Source organism: Acomys minous, assembly GCF_964271855.1.
Source record: "Acomys minous genome assembly, chromosome: 20".
Taxonomy (NCBI): domain Eukaryota; kingdom Metazoa; phylum Chordata; class Mammalia; order Rodentia; family Muridae; genus Acomys; species Acomys minous.
The window spans coordinates 25,162,262-25,186,769 of record NC_140502.1 but is presented as its reverse complement, the minus strand read 5'-3'; the positions used below and the strand labels follow the sequence as shown (position 1 = coordinate 25,186,769).

The following is a 24,508-nucleotide window of genomic DNA, read 5'->3' as shown; positions in this document are numbered from 1 at the left end:
GCATAGAGGAGCATTCCTATAATTCCCATGTTGGGAGCGGGGGTGGGGTGGGGGGTGGGGGGGGTGAGGGGCAGGGGGATGGGGAGTGGAGCCGAGGCAGGAGAATCAGACGTTCAAGGTCTTCCTCAGCTGTGTGTCAAGTTTAAGGCCAGCCTGGCCTGCATGAGACCCTGTTTCAAAATGGGGGAGAAAGAGAACACACACACACACACCACACACACACACACACACACACACACACACCACACACACACCACACACACCACACACACACACCACACACACACACACACACACACACACACACACACACACACACACACACCACACACACACACACCACACACACACACACCACACACCACACACACCACACACACACCACACACCACACACACACCACACACACACACACCACACACACACACACACACCACACACACACCACACACACACACACACCACACACACACACACACCACACACACACACACACACCACACACACACCACACACACACACACACACCACACACACACACCACACACACACACACACCACACACACCACACACACACACACACACACACACACACACACACACACCACACACACACACACACACCACACACACACCACACACACACACACACACCACACACAACACACACACACACACACACACACGCGCGCGCGCGCGCGCTGCCGGGACCTGAGCTCTGGCTCGACTGCAGTCAGGCACCTGAGGGAGCTAAATGCCTGGCTTGGCACAAGGGTGGTGACCGAGAGGCAGCCCAGAGGAGGCAGGGGTGGACGCTCTGCAGGACCCATACGGGTGCCCTGCTTACAGTAGTAGGGCCGAGGAATATGGCTTGAGAAGGTTTGGGGGACAAAGTGTCACTGTGGAGGCTAGGCAGGCTCCCACCTCAGCCCCTGATGGTTAGGATTGGGGCTTGAAGCAGGGGGTTTAGCTCACACGTAGACATGTAACCCAGGTCTCGTGGCTGTCCCCAGGGACAGAGGGACAGCCCTTGGAGGCTAGGAGAAGGATGGACCACGTGACCCAGCAGTCCAGGCCCAAGGCTGTCTGCTCACACCTGCGGTTTCCCACTGTTTGGACGTGGGAGAATAAAATCCAGAGAATACAGAAGGGCATGCGGCTGCGTCAGTGCCCCCCACCCCACCCCACCCCCAGCCGTCCCCCCAGAGGCACCACACGTGCTGCTTCTGTGTCCCGAGTCCCTGTGAGCAGGGTTTCGTGGTACAGGGGCCTCTGCTGTACGGCCTCCAGCCTTCCGCTCAGCAGCCTACGAGGTCTCTGCATCCCAGAACAGGACATGCCCTTTCTCTCATGCGCCTGCCAGACATCCCGTTGAGTGGCCATGTGACATGGTTTCCCCGCTGTCCTCCAAGGATGAGTGTTGGGGCTGGTCTGCTGGTGCCTGCACTGAGCCCCTTTGTGGTTTTGTTTTTTTGGGGGGGTGTTTTTTTGTTTTTGTTTTTGTTTCTCACTCAACGCAGCTAGGATCAAGTATGTGGCTGTGTAGGAAGCAGTTGCAGTGGAAGGGGGGGTCGGGGCGGGGGGCGGGGGCCCATGCACACAGTAGACTCGGCCTTGGTGGAGCCAGCGGAATCTAGCAGCTTGATTTCAGCGTGCAGCTGTAGCTGACGTGCACTGCTGTGCGGGACGCGCTACCCAGTGGCTGCTGGGCAGTGGCTGCTGGGCGCTGGTACCGTCAGTCATTCCCCCGGCCCAAGGCTGCCCCTCCTGTTACTGGACCATACTATGGCAGCTGCAGGATGCTAGCCAGCACCTGAGACTGTGGCCTGAGACCACTTAAATGGTGCCGGGGTTTAACAGGTGGCTGATACTCCACACCACAAAGGTGGCCCTGGTGACAGAAGACAGGTGTTCACACATGCCAGCCTGCGTGTGCCCCAGAGGTCAGCAGAGGGCTGAGGTGGCCTGGTGCCCTCTCTCCTTCCTCCTCAGTCCCTTTCACTTCGGGGAGGGGATGGCACAGGATGGCGGATCAGATGCAGGCCGTGGACACGCTAGGCAAGGCTTTCCCACTAGGCCCTTGCTGCGTTTGGTTGGCTGGCTGGTTGGTTTTCACTTACGGACCCATTTTGTGTTGTTTTTGAGGCGGTTTCAGCCAGTCCATGCTGGCCTCAGGTATGCTGTCTAGCTCAAGTCAGCCTCAAACCCATAGTCATCCACCTGCCTCGGCCTCCCAAGCATTGAGATTACAACCACGAGCCACCGCGCCCAACTTAATATGTCAGAGCGCGCGTCATTCGAGCCTTCTTGAGGGCCTGGGGGTGCAGCGCGGGGGTCGTTTGGGTATGTGTGTGTAGATGTTTGTCTTACGGCAGCGCTGGGGTTGGACACGGAGCCTCACTCGTGCAAGGCAGGTACTGAGCCAAACCCCAGCCAAACCCCTCAGCTTTTTTGAGGCAAAGCTTTGCTATGTAGCACAGGCTAGCCTGCAACTCAGCTATATAGCCCAGGCTGGCCTCAGCTACATGAGTGCTGGGTGGCACTGCTCGGCGCCCTGCCTCCTCTCTAAGCCGTCCACTCCTGCCTCACAGTCCCAGTCGCCTGCCCCCTCCTGCTCCCCCTCCTGCTCCCCCTCCTCCCCCTGCTCCTCCCTCTCCTTTCTCCTCCCCTCCCCCTCCTCCCCCTCCTCCCTCTTCTCCCCCTCCTTCAGGCAAGCTCAGGCTTGGTCTCCAGCGTGACTTCTTCCTGATGCACAGCCCTTTTCTGTTGGTTTTTTTTTTCCTTTTTAACAATTTAATTTAAAAAGACTTTTATTGTGCAATATTTTAAACATTCCGAAAAGTGCAGGAAATAATGGAACAGACACCCATGTGCCCCGCCAGCAGATTGAGCAGATGTTAGCATTTGCCTTGTTTGCTTCAGTGTTCCCTCTTCTCTTCGCTTCCAAAGAACGAAAATGTTAGCGATGCAGCCACAGCTGCCCCTGCCAACTCCGTGAGGCGCCCACTCTCTGGGCAGACACACCCTCTGTGCTGTGGGAAAGTCCTGAGGCCAGCCTGCCCTGCCCTGCCCTCCCACCTGGCCCTGTTGTAGTGTGTGTGTGTGTGTGTGTGTGTGTGTGTGTGTGTGTGTGTGTGTGTTTGTATGTGTATGCACAGGTAATACACGCACACGTGGGCATCATGTAGCCCGGGCTGACCTCAGCCTCTGTGTATCCAGAACCTCCCCAGTGCTGGGATTACAGGCATGCGCCACCCTGCCAGGCTAATGTCTCGGAGGACCTTAAAGGGCCAGCGGTACACACTACAGGTGCTGAGAAAACAGTTGTTGAATTAGTAACTGCACATGTTCTAGAAGGTCCTGCCAAGCTGTAGATTAGGGGCCCTGGTGGCCACACATTTTCTGCTGCAGCAGTGACTTCTTATCTTTTGCCATTTCTTAATGGCCACCAGCAGAGCCCAAGGCGTGTAAACAAGCCCCACCCCTCAGCTAACAGCTGTTGTCCAGAACCATCAGCAGCCATGAGTCAGGACTGTGAGGGAAGCCAGTCTGCCACTCACCATCAAGTGCCAAGGGAAACTGTAAGGCTCGTCTCCCTTCAGGATGGGGCAGCGATCCTGGCTGACCTGGCTGGGGCACCGGCACTGCCCGCCATGGCCACACATGTATCATGCCCTTCTCCCTGTGTCTGTCCACCTTTACCTTACCGGGGCCGGTACTGGAGAACCCACTGGGCACAGGCTGGCATGTGTGTGGCCCTCCTGTGTGGGAGGTGACACCGTGCCACCAAAGATGGAGATGAAAAGTGGAGGCCACGTGAGTCTATAGGACCCCGCAGCTGCCTGCCCTCCAGTCTATAGGGCCCTACAACTGCCCACCCTCAAGTCTATAGGACCCCGCAGCTGCCTGCCCTCCGGTCTGTAGGGCCCTACAGCCGCCCACCCTCTGGTCTATAGGACCCCACAGCCGCCCACCCTCTGGTCTATAGGGCCCCACAGCCACCCGCCCTCCAGTCTATAGGGCCCCACAGCCGCCCGCCCTCCGGTCTATAGCGCCCTGCAGCTGCCTGCCCTCGCTCGGTGCCGTGTGAGGCAGTGGTCTTGTGGATGCTCCTCTCTGTCATGGGCCCAGCGAGAAGCAGAAGCTGCTGCCGCTGCCGCCACCCCAACCCCCAACACGGACTTAACACGAAGCTGGCAACAGTGTGATGGCTCCGGGGACTAGTGGGAACTTGGGCATCTAGTACTAGGGACAGCAGAGAGCCAGTACTGCTGCCCCACGAACCAAGGGACATGAGAGAAGTTTCTAGAAGCTGGTGAGAGTGTGGCCTGGGGAAAGGAGCCACGGAGCAAGAGCAGTGACTGCGCATAAGGGATCAAAACCAAAGCCCAAAGCCCCTGCCTGGTACGGCCTGGCAGGGAGGGAAAGAAGAAAGATAGCGTATAGCAATATATAGTTGTACACCACTTAACAGCTGCCACCCACTCTGGGAAATACGACCTCGGTTGGTCTAACCATCGCGCAGGCATCACAGCGCGGGCTCACACCTACGTCTACAGACAGTGATACGCGGAGCCACATAGTGCAGGTGGCCTCTCATCACATCGTTAGGTTGCATGTAGGTGCACCCCAGCATCTTCCTTCCCACCAGTGACCCCCCGCTGACCAAGCTCACTCAGAAGCCTGAGCTTGTGAGGCCCCGGCGCAGCGGGCTTCCTCTCAGAGCAAGGCAGCTGGCGAGTGTGAGACATGCCGCTGGGGACTTTTCATGCGCCTTGCCACCTGGGCTCTGACCCTGGCCTTGCCTCCTCCTGCGTGTGCCCTTTCCCGCTCGGGATGCCCCCCACGCTGCTCTTTCTGACTAGTGTGTTATCCCCCCCCCAAGTCTGGGCTCTCAGCTGTCACTTCCTCAGAGAGCCCCACCCCACCCTCCCCGTCCTGCCCTGGCCCACCCTTCTCTGTCCTCGTCAGTGTCTGTCAGCAGTTGTGGAAACAGGACATTGGCAAAGCTGAGGGGCACAACAAGCCCTTGTCAAACAGATGTGCGAACGTCACACCACCCTCTGTCAAGATGGCGGAGGGTGCTGCAGAGGCCAAGCCAACGCCAGCGAGCGGGTCTGAGTCGCATAGGGTGTTGTTTACCCTGTAGCCTGTTTTGGTTTGCTGACTCTCCTGAGAAAGGGGCTCCTGAACCCCAGGCTGGCCTCAAGCATGCTGTCTAGCTGAGGGTGGCCTGGATTCCGGACCCTCCTGAGTTTTGGGGTTATAGGCACGTGCTACCACACTGGCTCCAGATTTTCAAAGTAACCTTTGTTGAGATGATTTGCAGAGTCTATCAGTGTCAAGTATCTTTAAAAAAAAAAAAAAACCTGAATTCCACACACACGTTCCACGTCCAGCCAAATAGCCGACACTGACAGTGTGTAACAGGCCAGCACAGAACTGTAGCTCTGACCTGTGCCTTGGAGCAGCGGTTCTCAATTGTCCTAACGCTGTGACCTTTAATACAGTTCCTCGTGCGGTGGTGACTCCCAGCCACACGGTTGTTTTCGTTGCTATGTTATAAGTGTAGTGTTGCTACTGTTATGAACTGCAGTGCAAATATTCGGTATGTAGGATATCTGACCTGTGACCCCTGGGGTCTCAGCGCACGGTTAAGGGCCACTCCCTTATAGTCGGCACGAGGCCCAGCCTGTCCGAGTTTTTCCTCATCCTCCTGGGGCTGCCCCCGGGGCCTGTCCATCCTATTGCAGCTCAAGAGTATAGAAGGATCGGCCCCCCACCCCCTCCTGCACACGCCCCTCCTGCACACGCCCCTCCTGCACACGCCCCTCCTGCACACGCCCCTCCTGCACACGCCCCTCCTGCACACACTCCTCCTGCACACGCTCCTCCTGCACACACACATGCCAAAGGCAATGACCACATCAGGTCCTGTGACCAGGCTGTGGGAGAGGGCCTTAAACTTGTGTCTCACTATGGCAGTTAGACACGACAGAAAGTTCTTTCCCCAAACCATATAAAACCAGAGCAAATGAAGCCACGAGCCACGAGTGGTGGCTGTAACCCCAGCGCTCAGGACGTTGAGATACAGTGTCTCAAGTTCAAGGTCAACCTACGCTTCCTAAGGAGACTGCCTCACAAAACCAGGGTGGGGCTGAGGATGCAGCTCAGAGGCAGATCACCTGTTCCCCGAGTCTTACCTGCACTGTGTGTGTGTGTGTGTGTGTGTGTGTGTGTGTGTGTGTGTAAGCCCTGAGCCTGACCCTAGCACCGTGTGTGTGTGTGTGTGTGTGTGTGTGTGTGTGTGTGTGTGTGTGTAAGCCCTGAGCCTGACCCTAGCACCGTGTGTGTGTGTGTGTGTGTGTGTGTGTGTGTGTGTGTGTGTGTGTAAGCCCTGAGCCTGACCCTAGCACCGTGTGTGTGTATGTGTGTGTGTGTGTGTGTGTAAGCCCTGAGCCTGACCCTAGCACCGTGTGTGTGTGTGTGTGTGTGTGTGTGTGTGTGTGTGTGTAAGCCCTGAGCCTGACCCTAGCACCGTGTGTGTGTGTGTGTGTGTGTGTGTGTGTGTGTGTGTGTGTGTAAGCCCTGAGCCTGACCCTAGCACCGTGTGTGTGTATGTGTGTGTGTGTGTGTGTGTAAGCCCTGAGCCTGACCCTAGCACCGTGTGTGTGTGTGTGTGTGTGTGTGTGTGTGTGTGTGTAAGCCCTGAGCCTGACCCTAGCACCGTGTGTGTGTATGTGTGTGTGTGTGTGTGTGTAAGCCCTGAGCCTGACCCTAGCACCGTGTGTGTGTGTGTGTGTGTGTGTGTGTGTGTGTGTGTGTGTGTGTGTGTTTGTCAGAGAGAGTGTGTGTGCTAGCCCTGAGTCTGACCTGCACTGTGTGTGTGTGCACGCGTGAGTGTGTGTGTGTGTCAGAGAGAGTGTGTGTGCTAGCCCTGAGTCTGACCCTAGCCGCGTGTGTGTGTGTGTGTGTGTGTGTGTGTGTGTGTGTGTAAGCCCTGAGTCTGACCCTAGCACTGTGTGTGTGTGTGTGTGTGTGTGTGTGTGTGTGTGTGTAAGCCCTGAGTCTGACCCTAGCACCACGTGTGTGTGTGTGTGTGTGTGTGTCTGCGTGTATTTGGAGAATATATATAATGTTATATATGTCCATATGCTTGAAGACTTTAATTTCCACTCTAACTAGCAACTTACTGATTGGATATCCACTTCCATTCATGGAAGAGCAGCTAAGCCATGGCTCGCTCAGTGTCCTGACGGCACAGCACGCTGACGGACAGCAGAGACAGAGAAGGAACTTATATTTTCTTTCTAGAGAGTCCTGTTTGTTAGAAACCGTCTTTTTTTTTTTTTCCTTTTCTTTTCTTTTTAAATACAGGGCTTTGTGTGTAGCCCTGGCTGTCCAGGAGCTCACTATATGGTAGATGAAGCTGGCCACACCCGGCTTGCCGTCACCCTGACTAGAGACAGTCAAGTTGCCCGGGCTGACCTTGAACTCCTGACCCTACGGGTGTTAAGGAGTTGAGCCTTTTCCTCACCTCTAAATGGTTTCTCCCTCCTCAGCATGGCCGTGACCCGATCCAAAGACGCTCCCCCTTTTGGGCCCCCCATCCCTAACGGAACCACATTCCGGAAGTCCGATGTCTTCAGAGACTTTTTGCTAGCCAAGGTAATCAACGCCGAGAACGCCGCGCACAAATCCGACAAGTTCCACACAATGGCCACCAGAACCCGCCAGGAGTACCTGAAGGACCTGGCCGAAAACTGTGTCTCCAACACCCCCATCGACTCCTCCGGCAAGTTCAACCTCATCTCCCTGACCTCCAAGAAGAAGGAGAAGACCAAAGCCAGGGCCGGCGCAGAGCAGCACAGCGCGGGCGCCATCGCCTGGCGCGTGGCAGCTCAGGACTACGCCCAGGGCGTGGAGATCGACTGCATCTTGGGGATTTCCAATGAGTTTGTTGTGCTCCTGGACCTGCGCACCAAGGAGGTGGTGTTCAACTGCTACTGCGGGGACGTCATTGGCTGGACCCCAGACTCCTCCACACTCAAAATCTTCTATGGCCGAGGGGACCACATCTTCCTACAGGCTGCAGATGGCTCTGTGGAGGACATCAGAGACATTGTACAGAGGCTCAAGGTAAGAAAGAGGGCCCAAGTGGGGGATGGGGGTGGGGGAGGGGGTGTTGGCAGCAGCGGCACTGCACGCCTTTAATCCCAGCACTTGGGAGGCAGAGGCAGGCAGATCACCGTGAGTTCGAGGCCAGCCTGGTCTACAAAGCGAGTCCAGGACAGCCAGGGCTACACAGAGAGACCCTGTCTCAGAAAACCAAAGAAAGGAAAAAAGAAAAAGGGGCCCAGTAGTGGGTATCTTGCATGTTTGTCAGAAGATTCCAGAAGTATTATAGTGCGTTCCCTGGCCATGCATTAGCCCTGAGAATCAGCACTGTTACACACGTACATGTGCGCGTGAGCACATATGCAGCACCCACTGCACACACACATGCAGCTCCCACTGTGCACACACATGCACACATATGCAGCACCCAACACACACACACACACACACACACACACACCCCTCCTTTGTCTCCACTTTTGTTTCACTGGGATCTGTTCTCAGCATGGGGATCCGATCGCCTTGGTACCATGTTCCTAACCCTTAGCTTACCAACCAGGTAAAGGCAAAGAGGCCTTCTCACCCCAGAGGCTGTGTGCTCACCCCTGTCAGTAAGAGGCCTTCTCACCCCAGAGGCTGTGTGCTCACCCCTGTCAGTAAGAGGTCTTCTCACCCCAGAGGCTGTGTGCTCACCCCTGTCAGTCCCTTTAGGTGCCTTTGCCTGTGTTCAATACTCCACGCACACAGCCAACTCTTTCTTGAACGTGCTAGGCAGGTGTCCAACCTCGGGGCCTTCGTGCCACCTGTCCCTTTGTCCCTTCTGTTGACACCCTCTTTGGTTGCCCTAGGGCTTACCATATTTTTTGGACCATAAGAGACACTTCCCCCCCCCCAAAAAAAAGTGTGTGTTGGGCGGGGGGAATTAATCTGATTGCTGTTTTTACTGTTTTTCTTGTTTTACTGCTCAAAAAATAGGGCGTGTCTCTTATGGTCCGAAAACTATCCTGCAAGCCTTTTGGTCAAAGTCACCTGAGGTCTCTTTGTCTGGAACTGCAAACTCTTCCAATAAGCACAAACGGTTTGCCACCATCTGCTGTGTACTTTCTTTCGTAGTATGTGGTGGTGGTGCCTTTTTTTTTTTTTAACTTCCCTTAAAAACTTGAGGAGTCTAGATGAAGTGGGTCCACAAGTCTGAGGACAGGGGTCAGCTGAAGGTAGACGGGGGATAGGCTGCCCGTGTATCACAGCTGGAAGGGCAGGCAGCGTCGTCACTAACATACCATCCAGCGGCCGGAGACTAGACAGCTCCCGCAGCCGACGGTACCACCGCTCTGGGCAGCCGCGTGCGTGCGAGCAGCAGAGCTGTGTTTCTCACAGGTGAAAGGTGGGGGCAGCACAGGTCGGAGCTCAGCGGGTCCCGTTCTAGCGAGGGCCCGCCTCAGTGCCTCACGGCAAGCCAGAAATGGGGCTGCGAGCTCACAGACGGAGATGGGTTACAAGCCTGCCGTCACTGCCACCACGCGCTGCAGAAGGAGGCGCCTCTGCCAGCTGGCAGAACCGCGAGTGTTTGGAAGGCGGTTTGACTGGCACACGGCGTTCTGTTCAGCAAAGCAGCCATCCCACTAGCGCTTTCGACCTCCCCAGCCAGAAGCTTTTGAGCACTCCTTCCTGGGGAGAATGGGTCAGTGAGTGGGAACACTTGCTGCATAAGCTCAGGACAAGAGGTCAAACCCCCAGGGGGCTGCAGAGATGGCTCAGTGGTTAAGAGCACCGCCTGCTCTTCCAAAGGACCCGGGTTCAATTCCCAGCACCCACATGACAGCTCACAGCTGTCTGTAACTCCAAGATCTGACACCCTCACACCAATGCACATAAATTAAAATTAAATAAAATTTAAAAAAAAGTTCAAACCCTCAGCACCCACACGAGAAGCAAAACCCGGCCGTGCATGGATCTGCAACCCCACCAACGTGGAGGGCAGATACAGGGTGACTGTTGGGGCCTGAAGGCTGCTATTAGCAAGTCTAGTTCAGAAAGTTAGAGACCCTGAGGCACAGGGATAGAGTGGGAACGGGGAACGGACAGCCCAGCACGCTTGCTGCCCTTCCTGAGGCCTGCATACACAGAGACACAGAAAGAAAAGGAAGAAAGTGGCTGGTTACCCCCAAACCAGTCGTGCCTCTAGCGCACCACTGCCCACAACCTGCACGTCCGGTCAGCGGTGTAGCAGGCCTGCTCTTTGGGCATCGCAAGAAGACTCACTAATGGCCGACTGAGACGCTGGGGGTTCCAGTCAGTGTGCGCGCGCCTCTTACATCCGTACATGAGCGTTGAGGCCTCGCACGCGACTAAAGCAGAAAGACACGAGAAGTGAGGCTCCTTGTGACCTGGTGTGCTCCATGTTAGGAGGTGTTTGTGCCTCCAAGAACAGTGTCACCGTGTGCAAGCATGTGGCAGGAGACTCCGAGCTAATGACGGTCACACAGGATCCTAGCCTGCACCCTCCCCCGCTTACTCCAATACCCAGGATCCCTGGGCGGGACAAGACGCACCAGTGGTTAAAGAAGCGAAGGTTTATTCTGACATAACAAGTCCATCCTGAGTTTGAGCACGGGCTCTGCCCTACCCTCTGTCCAGCTGTCTAGGAACTATCTGGAATATTACTGGTCTCGATGGCAGAATCCAAAGGTCCATGCAGTCTCACACCGGCAATTAAGTATTCACTCAGGCTGTAATTGCCGCTGTGAGGGGGGCCGTGGCAGGAAAAACAGAAGTTTAAGGACAGCCTGGGCAGTTCAGTGAGAGACCCTGCTTCAAATTAAAAGGAACCAAGAAACCTGTGGTCACTAGGGAGATGGTCCAGTGGGGTAGGAGCACTTGTACAAGTGTGAGGACCCAAGGTTTCATCCCCAGCACGCTACACAAAAAGCCAGGTTGGCCCGTGTGCACCTGTAACACCAGCACTGGGTGTCAGTGGGACTCTCTAGCCACGGTCAGGCTGCAGGCTCAGAAATACGCAGCTCCAAGGGAACAAGGCAGAAAGCCACAGATGGCACTGATGTCCTTCTCTGACACCTTCATACACAAGTCTGGGCACACACACACACACACACACACACACACACACACACACACACACAGGCTCAATGGTTGACCGCTTGCCTAAAACCCACCAGTGAGGGGCAGGGGCGTGGCTCAGTGGTAGGGGCTGGGTGTGGCTCAGTGGTAGAGCCCCTGCCTAGAATCCCCCAGTGAGGGGCTGGGGGTGTGGCTCAGTGATAGAGCCCCTGCCTAGAATCTTCCAGGGAGGGGCCGGGGTATGGCTCAGTGATAAAACATTTGCTTAACATGAACAGAATTCCACCCCTAGTACCAGAAAATCATCCAATTAACTAATTAATTAATACTCTAAGCAAAAGGCCATGCCTGCCTACTCACCTCACAGCTCGCACACCTGACACAAGAGGGCTGAGAGGTGAAGGAGGGAGCAGGGCTATTTGGAGACTCCAGTCCATGACCGCTGGCCTCTGCGATATCACTCACAGAGCGGTATTCTGGGGTATTTCCTACCGAGAAGCCAGGAGCCCAGCCTGGGATCCTGTGATGCTCATCCGTCTGGGATCCTGGTGGCACCTGGAAGGCAGGTGGAACTAGCCAGGCCGTCTCACCGGGGGCTGATCAGACAAGGGTTCCGCAGAACCTCTGACCCAAGCCGCCGGGACTCATCCCACCCACTGCCCGCAGGTGATGACCAATGGCTGGGAGACAGTGGACATGACCCTGCGGCGGAACGGGCTGGGGCAGCTGGGCTTCCACGTGAAGCATGACGGGACGGTGGCTGAGGTGGAGGACTACGGCTTCGCCTGGCAGGCTGGCCTCCGGCAAGGCAGCCGGCTGGTGGAGATCTGCAAGGTGGCCGTGGTGACGCTGAGCCACGACCAGATGATCGACCTGCTCCGCACGTCCGTCACCGTGAAGGTGGTCATCATCCCGCCCTTCGAAGACGGCACTCCCCGACGGTAAGGGCGTCACCCCGAGAGGCAGGCCAGGCCCGGGTGGGCGCACGGGGCAGGAACGCGGTGAGCTGGCGGGTCACCACTTCCCGGTGCTGTGACCCTTCACTTCAGTTCCCTGGGGTTGTGGTGACCCCACCCCCCCCAGCATATAGTTATTCCCACTGCTGCATCATAACTGTAAGTCTGCAACTGTTACGAATCACAATGTAAACTCCTATTTTCCGATGGTCTCGGGCGACCCCTGTGAAAGGGTCATTTGACCCCCGATGGGGTCTTGACCCAGAGTTAGCACCGCTGTGATAAGCCCTGTTAAACCAGAGCTAGTGACGCCTCGTGGGAGCTGGTGCTCGCTGTAAGCCCTGTGTGTGCACCTCAACAGTATCCATGACGACCTAGTAGTCGCCTTTTCCAGATGGCACACACGTGTGAAAGCAGCTTGTCCCAGGTCATGCTGGGACATTTATTGGGCGCCCTACTATACGCAGGCTCCATTTGCCGTGCCGGGCGTAGGACAGTAGTGGACAAGGCAGAGCAAGCGCTTTGTTTCCTACAGGGAGAGGCAGACCGCAAAGTAGATAAGGCAAGGGCTGGTGGCGTGCGCCTGGAGTCCCAGCCCCTGAGAGGTGGAGGCAGGGGGATCAGGAGTTCACGGCCAGGCTCCACTGGGTTTATTAGGTTCACAGACAGCAGCAGCAGAAAAAACAAACACCAAACCAGCCCAAACAGAACTCTGTTTCTGGCCAACAGAGGCTGTTGCTGTGGCTGTGTGCGTGCGTGCATGCGTGCGTGCATGCGTGCGTGCATGCGTGCAGCTGGGTGTTTGTGAACCACCTGACCTGGTCTTTATGACTAAGCAGCAAGTGCACCTAACCACTGAGCAGTCCTTCCAGCGCTCTACTGTGTTACTTAGAGAACAAAACCAAGATCACATTCCCCTGTTCATGCCAGACGCCCCTCCACAGCCCCACCCCGCCCCTCCACAGCCCCGCCCCCTCCTTGGCCCCCTCCCAGGCCCCACCCCTCCACAGCCCAGCCCAGCTCCCTCCACAGCCCCGCCCCCTCCTTGGCCCCCCTCCCAGGCCCCGCCCCTCCACAGCCCAGCCCCACCTCTCCACAGCCCAGCCCCGCCCCCACCCTGCCCCGCCCCTCCACAGCCCTGCCCCGCCCCTCCACAGCCCAGCCCCGCCCCCTCCACAGCCCCGCCACTTTCAGTAGCAGTTGCTTTAATGAAGTCGTGGTCCTCAAAGATGCCAAGTCCCCAAATGCAGACGGCCCAGACTCCATGCCTCCATATTTGGGCAGTTCCATCTGGGCAGGACATGGTGGTGCACGCACCTTTAATCCCAGCACACAGGAGGCCGACATAGCTCGGTATCCGTGAGTTCAAGGCCAGCCTAGTCTACAGAGTGAGATTTCCCCCACAAACACACCGAAAGAAACAAAAGAGAAAGAAACAAGTGCGGTGAGGGAGTGATACCTGACTGTAACCCCAGCACTCGAGGCTGGGAAAAGGGGCGGGTGGGGCAGTCAGTTGCTCTGATTGGATTTGAACCCTGCTCTACAGGAGCGAGCCCACGTCTTATACCGTAAACCTGGCTTGGCAGGCCACAGGCCCCCATGGGGACGCTACAGACGTTGTTTGCTAAATGAACGTGGTGTGCCTGTCAGAGTGTCCCCTAACCCCACTCATGCCTGTGGGATGCCCAGGCATCCTCTCCAAGACCTGGGGAGAGCATGGAAGAGAGGGAGACGGGCAAGAGGGCGAGTGGTGTGCAATGCTGACGTCTGGGCGTGGCCATGACAGGACTATTGCTGTTTCTTTCTCCTTGTTCCCACCCCCCCCCCCCACTGAGGTTCTCACTGTATAAGCTGGCTGGCCTAGAACTCTATCCAGACAAGACTGGCCTTGAACTCAGATTCACCACTGCAGCTTAGTTCCTAACTACTTTGCTGCCTTTTTTTTTTTTTTTAATGCATATGAATGCTCTGTCTGCATGTACCCCTGCAGGCCAGAAGAGGGCACCAGATCATAGATGGTTGTGAGCCACCATGTGGTTGCTGGGAATTGAACTCAGGACCTCTGGAAGAGCAGTCAGTGCTCTTAACCGCTGAGCCAACTCTCCAGCCCCTCGGCCTCAGTTTTGTTTTGTTTTTTTTTTAAGCTATGAAAGGTAATATACTGGAGCTGAGGGTATGGCTCAATTGGTTGAGTGCTCACCTAACATGTACAAGGCCGTGGGTTCAATCCCACAGCACTGAGTAAACCAGACATGGGCAGCGCGTACCTACAATCCCAGCACTCAGGAAATGGGGGCCAGAGGATCCAAAAGTCAAGGTCCCCCTGCACAAGTGGCACAGCTGTGGCCTGGGTCCCCCTAGCATAGCAACGCACGCGGAGACAGGTCTTTACGCTCCCCACCCCCACCCCGATAATTCCAGCAGTGGCTCCCGGGTGTCTCTTGCTGCTCTGACAGGAACTGCTTAGAGCCTGTGACAGCCCTACTCTAGTCACTGTGTCTGGGGTGAGAGGTGTCTCTGATTGGTTGGGTGTGGGTCACATGCTCATGCCCAGCCTCCAGAAGTGAGATCTGCGGGGCTCAGAGCACAGAGCAGTTCTCCGGATCTGTGGCCTCCCTCCGCCTCTGCAGCCTGCCCTATCTGCTGCCTCTGTCAGGCTGCTCTCTGTCCGTGTTGTTCCCTACCCGGTGCCTGGGGGCTCCTGATACCCAAAACAGCCATAAGGACCTGCTGAGCACCAGCTCTACCACACTGCCACAGAGAGGTACCCCAAGTAGGGCCCCCCCGACCGGAGCATATCCCCAGGTCCCGTGGCCTGGTCTTGTACATAAAGGAATGTCAAGAGGAGAGCCCCTGAGCCGGCCCGGCGGAGCTCAGCCTTCTGTAGGCTCCGACCCCTCCTCTGCTGTGTGGCAGCGGCAGCAGAGGTGCCAGCCTAGCCTGGATCCCAAGCCCCAGGCGGGGCTGTGCAGTGTGGTGCGTGTGCCAGCCAGACACGGGCTGCTCCTCGTCTATTTCCAGAGTTCTGGGTGTTATTGCTTTTTTTTTTCTTTTTTCTTTCTTTCTTTTTTTTTTTTTTTAACTACCTTGCAAAGTAGGTCACCTGCTCCTCTTCCGGCAGCATTTGGGGTTCCTGGGAACAAGGCAGAAAGACTGTCTATCCTTTGATTTTTGAGGGCGTCGGCTTTTCCGGTCCAAAGTACTGCTTGGGGGTTGGGGGGGGCTGGTTCCCTGGAGACCGTGGCTGACCAGAGGCCTAGGCCAGAGAAAAAGGAGGGGACAAGGGGAGCCAAGGCTGGGAAGAAGGCCGAGGGATTCAGGTTTTGCAGTTGTAGTCCTGTGTTGGGCCCTGGTGCAGGATTCTAAGCTGGTACGCGTCAGGCCCTAGTTTGAAGGGTGTCGCTCAGCCTTTAAAATGAACCAGCATGGTTTGGAGTTGGCCCACTATAAACCAGCCCGCAGAAGGCCTGCGTGCTAGCGGGCCCAGACCTTACACGTAATAAACTTGTATTTCCAGGGGGTGGCCAGAAACCTATGATATGAATACTTTGGAGCCCAAGACAGAGCCGGAAACCAGCACCCCTGGGGGCCGGCCCCCCTACCGCAGCAATGCCCCCTGGCAGTGGAGCGGGCCTGCCTCCCACAACTCTCTGCCGGCCACCAAATGGACGACCCCTGCCACTCCTGGGCATGTCCAGTCCCTGAGCCGACTCCCGAAGCAGACGCCCGTGGTCCCTTTCCGAGAGTCCCAGCCACTGCACAGCAAGAGGTAAGGACCCCCAGGGTGCCGCTGCCGTCCGTGTCCGCCTGCCTACAAGCCACCCCTCACCCTGCTGTCTCCCACCCTTGTTCCTTTTCTTCCTCCTCCCCTCAGCTGTTCTTGTCTTTCTTTCTTTCTTTTTTTCTTTTTGAGCCAAGGTTTCTCTGTGTAGCCTTGGCTGTCCTGGTCTCACTCTGTAGACCAGGCTGGCCTCGAACTCACAGCGATCGCCTGCCTCTGCCTCCCGAGTGCTGGGATTAAAGGCGTGCGCCACACCCAGCCGTTTTCCCTTCTTATCCCGCTGCCTCCCTCTGCTCTGCCCATCATTTCTTCCTTTTCTCCCCATTCCTCGGCCCCATCCCATGGGCCCTGGGACAGGGACAGACATCTCTCTACGAGGTTGGAAAAGGTTTTTCTCAAAGGCCAATAACAGAAGCTGCAGGACTGGCCTCTTGCGAAGCACGCTAAGGGAGTAGCCCACACAGGTGGCTCTCATAGCTGGCCGTCCCCTCAGGCACTTTGCTATTGGTATTTAATCCACACCGCTTTGTTTTATTTCTACTGAGGGTTGAGCCTAGGTCCTCTGGCATGCTGGGTAAGCTCGCCACTAGGTGCATCCTCAGCTCCCTCTGCCTGCTTTGGAGCAAGAGCTCACTATGCTGTCAGGCTATCCTGGAACTGGAGCCTCCTGCTCCCAACTGCAGAGTTTCTTGGCTTGCAGGCCCAGCCGGGATATTCACCTGAGTCAGGCAAGGTGGTGCACACCTTTAATCCCAGCACGCGGGAGGCAGAGGCAGGCAGGTCTCTGAGTTCAAGGCCAGCCTGGTCTAGGTAGTGGATTTCCAGCCGGCTAGAGGTACGGTCATGAGAGCCAGTCATGGGAATAAACAAACAAGGGGGCCTGGAGAGGTGGCTCAGTGGTTAAAAGCAGTTGTTGCTCTTGCAGAGACTCTGGGCTCAGTTCCCAGCACCCACGTGGTGGCTCACAACCATTCTAACTCCAGTTCGAGGGGATCTGATGCCCTCCGCAGGCATCGGGCGCCCGTGTGGTGTGCATGTGTATATACATGCAGGCAAAATACTCCCACACAAGTAAGAAGAAACAGATCTATTAAAAAATACATGCATACATACATTTACATTTCTCTAAAATGAAGGGACAGAGGAACACCTTGTCCCAAGAAAGGACAGAGAATTGTCCTAGGTGCCCGCTCGGCCAGCTGCAAAGCTGAGTGTGGAGCACAAAGGAAGGAAGGGGCCGGACTTGCCTGCTCTCCTCTCCCTTAGCTGCAGATCCAAGGGGTAGATGCCAGACCCAGCCTGAGGGGAATGTTGGGGAAAGTCTATCGTCTGCCTCTTCAGGGACGCCTCCTTCCTCTGTCCCCTGTCTTTCCAGGCCCGTCAGCTTTCCAGAAACACCTTTCGCGGCATCACCAGCAGGGGCCGACAGAGTCCCTCCCTACCGACAGCCTTCCGGGAGCTTCTCCACCCCTGGCTCCGCCACCTACGCGAGATACAAGCCATCTCCCGAAAGGTCAGCGCCTTCCCTTGCCTTTGAAATGATGTCATCTGACGAATGCAGCCGCAGGATTTCATTCCTAGGAAGGGCACCTCACTATCACACTCGCCGTGTTCTGGGGTTCATGGGCCCCCAAAGGGCAGAAAATGACCACCAGGGCGTTGGCAGTGTCTCATTCAAATTTAGAACAAAGAAACAGAACAGCAAAAAATCCGAGCTAAGCTGATCTGGCAGAACTTGTCATTGGTTCCACTAGCAGAAGAATTTGGGTTGCCATTTTCTGGACACCTTTATCAGTTTATCTCTCTCTCTCTCTCTCTCTCTCTCTCTCTCTCTCTCTCTCTCACACACACACACACACACACACACACACACACACACACATCATGTATATATATATATTTTTTTTTTTTTTTTTTGAGCAAAACCATACTCTGCCGTGCATCCCATTCATCTCTCTATGGTCACCCACCAAAACCAGGCCGTCAGTATTTTCCAGGTCACACGGTCTTGCCAGCTCTGTCCCTCCCCCTTACAGCCAGCTCCAGCCTGGCAGCCTGAGCCGCCTTCCCTGACTCTCCATGGCTCTCCAGTGCCTTTGGGACCAATGCAAACAGGACAGCGCAGCCTTTGAGTCCCCAGGAAGCCTGATTCCAGCTTGTCCCCAGCTGTCCTCCCCGCTGGGTCCCCGCCCCATCCCTGTACTCTAGGTGGAGGCTGCGAGCCTTGGCCTGACTGCCTCCTACCCCTCTTCCACTGCTGTGGTCAGGCTGCTCAGCCTCCCTCACTCTGTCCCCAACACCTCCTCTCCCAGACTTCCCAGCGCCCTCAGAACACACCCTGCCCCTCACTGTGACTGGCCAAGGCCTTTGGAATACTGCAGTTACCTGTGAATGCCACACAGCAGCCCACCAGCCACACGCTCTGAGGTTTTTAGGCAGTCTGTCCGTGTGTCCCAACCTTTTACTCACTGGAAACCCTTCAGGAGAGACCAGCCTCCTAGGCTGAGCTGTCCCCCAGGATGCCTGCCCGAGGAAGGAGAAGACCAGCTCTGCCCCCTCAGTTCCCTCTGTGGGCCCTGACCCGGATGTGCACAGCGTCCATTTTCTTAGCCCAATTAAGAAGGACAGAAAGACAGGCAGAGAGAGGCCAGCCACGGGGGCATGCCATGTACGGCAGAAGAGAGACCAGCCACGGGGGCATGCCACTTTTGGCAGAGAGAGGCCAGCCACCTTGTTGGATACCAAGCCACTGCTAGGAGATCAGGGGGTGGGGAACCCAGTGTTTGATCTTCTAGAGGCCGCTGTGCAGCCCCCCATTGAACACAGGGTTCCAAGAGCTTCCAGTGTGTGCAGTACTGAGAGGCGTGTCCGGCCTGCACGGTTGCCAGGGCTCCCGTTGTGTCCCCCTTGCTTGGGCTAGAGAGACATCCCACAAACCACCACATGGCTGAGGAGGAGGAGCACGGCCCCACCTACGCAGTCCATGCCAGGAGCGGTGGCACTTGAGTAAAGCCAGGGGACATCGGTGGGGGTTTGCTGCAGAGAGGAAGAGGCACAAATGAGTAAACCGGCAGGATGAAGGAACGACACCTGGCCCCAGTGCCTGGATGGTAGCAGCAGATGGGATAGGGCCAGGCCTGGTGCCTCGGGCCTGCAGGCCCAGCCACGCTACACTCTAAGGCAGAAAGAAGAGAAAACTAGAAGAGACAAAAGCAGGGCCAGGCATGGTGGCACACGCCTTTAGTCCCAGCACTCGGGAGGCAGAGGCAGGGGATCGCTGTGAGTTTGAGGCCAGCCTGGTCTACTGAGTGAGTCCAGGACAGCCAAGGCTACACAGAGAGACCCTGTCTCGAAAAACCAAGAGACAAACAGCCGAGCAAACATGCATACACATGCAGGCAAACATTCGTAAAGTAAGCTTTAAGTTTTGCCTTTGTTTTTCTTTTTTTTTTCCTTTGGTTGTTTTTTGTTTGAGGAAGGTGTAGTTCATTGATAAAGCGCGTTACCCATCTACCCAAATAAAGATTCTCAGGGAGTCTCTGGGTTGGGCCCGCCGCATCCAGGCTGTCAACATGTAACACGTATGTTCAAGCACACACGCTTCCGCATGGAAATCAGTGTGCGCTTGTCTGGGAGCGGTGCCCAGGGCATTCGCTCGCCGTGTGCTGGGCCCGCCAGCAGCGTGTGTGTGCTCCCGTCTCTCCGCAGCCTCCGTGCCATGTGGTGTTGTCACTGTTTTTTCATGTCAGCTATTCCGATTGGTGTGGGGTGCGCCAGCTCATTGTCCTCGTGATTTGTGTTGCTCTGAGGGCCAGCAGCGCGGAGCATCCTGCGTGCTGGTCGGCCAGCTGCGTGCCCTCTCCAGTGAATCTGCCTTGTGCCCGGTTTCTAGTTCACACAGTGTTCTGAAGCGTTTTGTGAGCCTTTGTACGATCAGCCTTCCGTTTCTTTTTTCATCTTCTTCATGGGGTCTTTCTCGAGCCAAAATGTTTTTTGATGCCTAAACTATGCTTCTTTTTCTTCACATTAATCAGACGTTTTACCCTTGTCCCCATCATAGCACAGATTCACCCAAGACATTGCTACCACTGAGCCACACCCCAGCCCCTCCCTGGGGGATTCTAGGCAGGGGCTCTACCACTGAGCCACACCCCAGCCCCTCCCTGGGGGATTCTAGGCAGGGGCTCTACCACTGAGCCACACCCCAGCCCCTCACTGGGGGATTCTAGGCAGGGGCTCTACCACTGAGCCACACCCCCAGCCCCTCACTGGGGGGTTCTAGGCAGGGGCTCTACCGCTGAGCCACACCCCAGCCCCTCACTGGGGGATTCTAGGCAGGGGCTCTACCGCTGAGCCATGGCCCCAGCTCCTCACTGGGGGATTCTAGGCAGGGGCTCTACCACTGAGCCACACGCAGCCCCTCACTGGGGGATTCTAGGCAGGGGCTCTACCACTGAGCCACACCCCAGCCCCTCACTGGGGGATTCTAGGCAGGGGCTCTACCGCTGAGCCACACCCCAGCCCCTCACTGGGGGATTCTAGGCAGGGGCTCTACCGCTGAGCCACACCCCAGCCCCTCACTGGGGGATTCTAGGCAGGGGCTCTACCGCTGAGCCACACCCCAGCCCCTCACTGGGGGATTCTAGGCAGGGGCTCTACCACTGAGCCACACCCCAGCCCCTCACTGGGGGATTCTAGGCAGGGGCTCTACCACTGAGCCACACCCCCAGCCCCTCACTGGGGGATTCTAGGCAGGGGCTCTCCCACTGAGCCACACCCCCAGCCCCTCACTGGGGGATTCTAGGCAGGGGCTCTACCACTGAGCCACACCCCCAGCCCCTCACTGGGGGATTCTAGGCAGGGGCTCTCCCACTGAGCCACACCCCCAGCCCCTCACTGGGGGATTCTAGGCAGGGGCTCTACCACTGAGCCACACCCCCAGCCCCTCACTGGGGGATTCTAGGCAGGGGCTCTACCACTGAGCCACACCCCTGCCCCTCACTGGGGGATTCTAGGCAGGGGCTCTACCACTGAGCCACACCCCAGCCCCTCACTGGGGGATTCTAGGAAGGGGCTCTACCGCTGAGCCACACCCCAGCCCCTCACTGGGGGATTCTAGGCAGGGGCTCTACCGCTGAGCCACACCCCAGCCCCTCACTGGGGGATTCTAGGCAGGGGCTCTACCACTGAGCCACGCCCCAGCCCCTCACTGGGGGATTCTAGGCAGGGGCTCTACTGCTGAGCCACACCCCAGCCCCTCACTGGGGGATTCTAGGCAGGGGCTTCACTGCTAAGCTGCATCTCTAGCCTTTTTTTTTTTAAACCTCTTTATATTATTTTTCTATAGGGTTTCATTAGGTTACCTAACTGTATCTCACCTTTAAATGGAGATCCTTCGTCAGCCTCACCAACCTGTGTGGGTGCCACTGCCCCCAGTGTCCTTGATTATTTTGGCTTTTGTTTAGGTGAGAGGTTTAGGTCAAGTTTCCTTTCTTGCCAGGAACGTTGCTCCACCAACACATGGAAAGCCAGTCTCTCCTGAGTTGCTTTCACTCCTTAAAGCAGACACCAGCAGGAGGAGGGGCTGGACACAGGCGTGGGCTCCTTTTTCTGAGTTCTCTGCTCAGTCTCTGTGTTATGATCTTGGGGAGCCCTCCCTGCAGCTTCATCAGGTAGATGGATTATCCATCCCCATTTTGCAGAAGCAAAGCTGGGGCTACCATGTCTGAGCCAGGAAGCAGTCTGGACAAGAATCAGGCCTCAGACTGCCTGGGGCTGGCCCTGATGGGCTCCTGCCCCCAGAATTCTGGTCCCGTGGAGACACTGCCCACAGTCACCTCATGCCTCGGGGAGGGGGGGTGGTGTGGGGGTGTACCAGCCTCCCTGGCACTTTCCCCTGGGATTCCAGCTCTTCCAAGCCCACACGTCTCTTCTCGGGGTTCCAGGGGTGCCTGGCCCTGGCCTCTGCAACTCTTGGCTCAGCGTCTCCACCTGTCCCTGTAGCTGACGTTGAGTGTGGCCAGGTGTGCCCAGCACACTCACACCTAAGCCATCTGAGTTAGACACCACAGCGCACCAGGCCCTCTCACTGTTGCCGTGACAGAACGGCTGACAGGAAGCACTTCCCTTCAGCTTAGTGTTGAATTGGTACACGGGCAGGCCTGGTGAGGAAGACACGTCCACAGGGGACAAAGTGGCGGAGACACAGTGCTAGGGCCCCTCCTGCCCCTGTGCTCATTCACACCCATATCCTAACCCCTCACCTCAGGGCTAAGGCTACACAGGCTGCCAACGATGACCCGATGACCCGGAGCTCCCGCCCCAGCCTTCTGAGTGCCAGTGAGCACTGGGCCGAATGAGGGACACCCTCAGCTGCCTTTTGTTTTCACAGTGGAAGAACATGACCTAGCAAGTTCCAGGCCAGCCAGAGCTGCAATCTGAGACCCTATCTTTCATTTTTAAAAAGTAGTAGTAGAAGAAAGAACAGACAAGTGAACACGCCAGGGGCAGAGAGAGGACCACAGCTCAGTCCGCACACGCACGGAGCGGCCCACAGCCACCTGTAACTCCAGTTCCAGGGGACCTGCCACCCTCTTCTAGGCTCCGAAGTCACTGAACTCATATGGGTTGCGTACACACAAGCAGAACAAGCGCTTACATGTATGAATTAACAATAAGGCCGGGTGTGGTGGCGCACGCCTTTAATCCCAGCACTCGGGAGGCAGGAGGATCGCTGTGAGTTAGAGGCCAGCCTGGTCTACAAAGTGAGTCCAGGACAGCCAAGGCTACACAGAGAGACCCTGTCTCAAAAGAAAAAAAAAGTAATAATTGGGGCTGCAGAGATGGCTCAGAAGTTAAGAGCACTGACTGCTCTTCCAGAGGTCTTGAGTTCAATTCCCAGCAACCACATGGTGGCTCACAACCATCTATAGTGAGATCTGGCACCCTCTTCTGGCCTGCAGGTATACAACAGGCAGAGCGCTGTATACATAATAATAATTTTTTTAAAAAACTAAATATATATTAATATATAATATATAGTGCTATATTATATACTAAGAATGAAAGAACTTTCCAGGTATGGTGGTGCACACCTGTAATCTCAGCACTCCAGAGGCTGATGCAGGTGGATAAGGAGTTGAAGGCCAGCTTGGACTGCATACTGGGACCCGGTCTCAAAGTGAAAGTACAATGGTAGACCTAGGCCTCGAACCCCACAGTGAGCTTCTGCAAAGTGACATGATGCCTAGAACTGTCATTTAAGCCATCAGGACTTACATCAGTCATGTGACAGAGGGATAGCCACCACTGCGGCTCTACCAATAGGCAGAAGATGATGGATGGGGTGTCAGCTGACCGTGGCTGTATCACCCATCATCCCTTCTGCCCCCCTCCCGCCTCGCCCTCTAATCACCCACTGCTGTCCCATCAGTGAAGGCTGGAGAGAGGCACATGGGCCACGCCTTCCATGTGCGTGCTATGCCTGGCCATGCCTTCCACATGTGTGTTGTGCCTGGCCACGCCTTCCACATGTATGTTGTGCCTGGCCACACCTTCCACATGTATGTTGTGCCTGGCCATGCCTTCCACGTGGGTGGGTGGGTGTTGTGCCTGGCCACGCCTTCCACGTGTATGTTGTGCCTGGCCACGCCTTTCATGTGTATGTTGTGCCTGGCCACGCCTTCCACATGTATGTTGTGCCTGGCCATGCCTTCCACATGTATGTTGTGCCTGGCCATGCCTTCCACATGTATGTTGTGCCTGGCCATGCCTTCCACATGTATGTTGTGCCTGGCCATGCCTTCCACGTGGGTGGGTGGGTGTTGTGCCTGGCCACGCCTTCCACGTGTATGTTGTGCCTGGCCACGCCTTCCACATGGGTGGGTGGATGTTGTGCCTGGCCACGCCTTCCACGTGCATGTCTACGTCCCTCTCTGCCATGGAGGTCGGAGGGCCCAAGCCAGCCTGCAAGTAGCTTGGGCCTGATGAGCCTTTGATACCATCCCCAGCCTCCACAGAGTGCACCCAGCCTCTGCCTCACAGGCCCAGAGCCACAGCTCCTCAGCCCGTCTCATCAGAACCTCCTCAGAGCCTTCATCTGCAAAGTAATTTTTTAATTTTTCAAGAAAACATTGAGTAATTACCACATCTCAGACACGCGGAAGATGGAAGACAGCCACACGGCCCACTCTTCTTCCAGGCGTGTTTACTCAGAGCTCTGCATACAGTGCAAGAAAAAGAGCTGTCTTCATTTCAGTGAGGTTCACTAGAATTTGCAAGTGTTAAAAGTAGTCCTGTAAGCCGGGCGGTGGTGGCGCACGCCTTTAATCCCAGCACTCTGTGAGTTCAAGGTCAGCCTGGTCTACAAAGCGAGTCCAGGACAGTCAGAGCTACACAGCGAAACCCTGTCTCGAAAATCTAAAAAAAAAGGGGGGCGGGCGGAGCGGGTGCCCTGTATGAGACATCCCAGCCTTCCATAGACTGAGTAGCACAGATTAAACAGAAGATAGAAATTAAAAACTCCCATCCAGAAACTCAGTGAGAGCGGCTGGGGAGATGGCCCAGTCAGGAGCA

General features: G+C 56.2%; 1 protein-coding gene across 4 annotated transcripts in view; it reads left to right on the top strand.

The window, feature by feature from the left end:
• The window catches only part of SIPA1L3 (signal induced proliferation associated 1 like 3), a 216,770-nt gene that overhangs the window by 144,679 nt on the left and 47,583 nt on the right, over positions 1-24,508 (top strand). For all 4 annotated transcript variants that reach the window (XM_084771148.1, XM_084771145.1, XM_084771146.1 and 1 more), the window contains exons 9-12: positions 7,564-8,140; positions 11,864-12,138; positions 15,671-15,922; positions 17,310-17,447. In XM_084771148.1, coding sequence (XP_084627274.1) covers positions 7,564-8,140; positions 11,864-12,138; positions 15,671-15,922; positions 17,310-17,447 — 1,242 coding nt within the window. The remainder of the gene's footprint in view (positions 1-7,563; positions 8,141-11,863; positions 12,139-15,670; positions 15,923-17,309; positions 17,448-24,508) is intronic.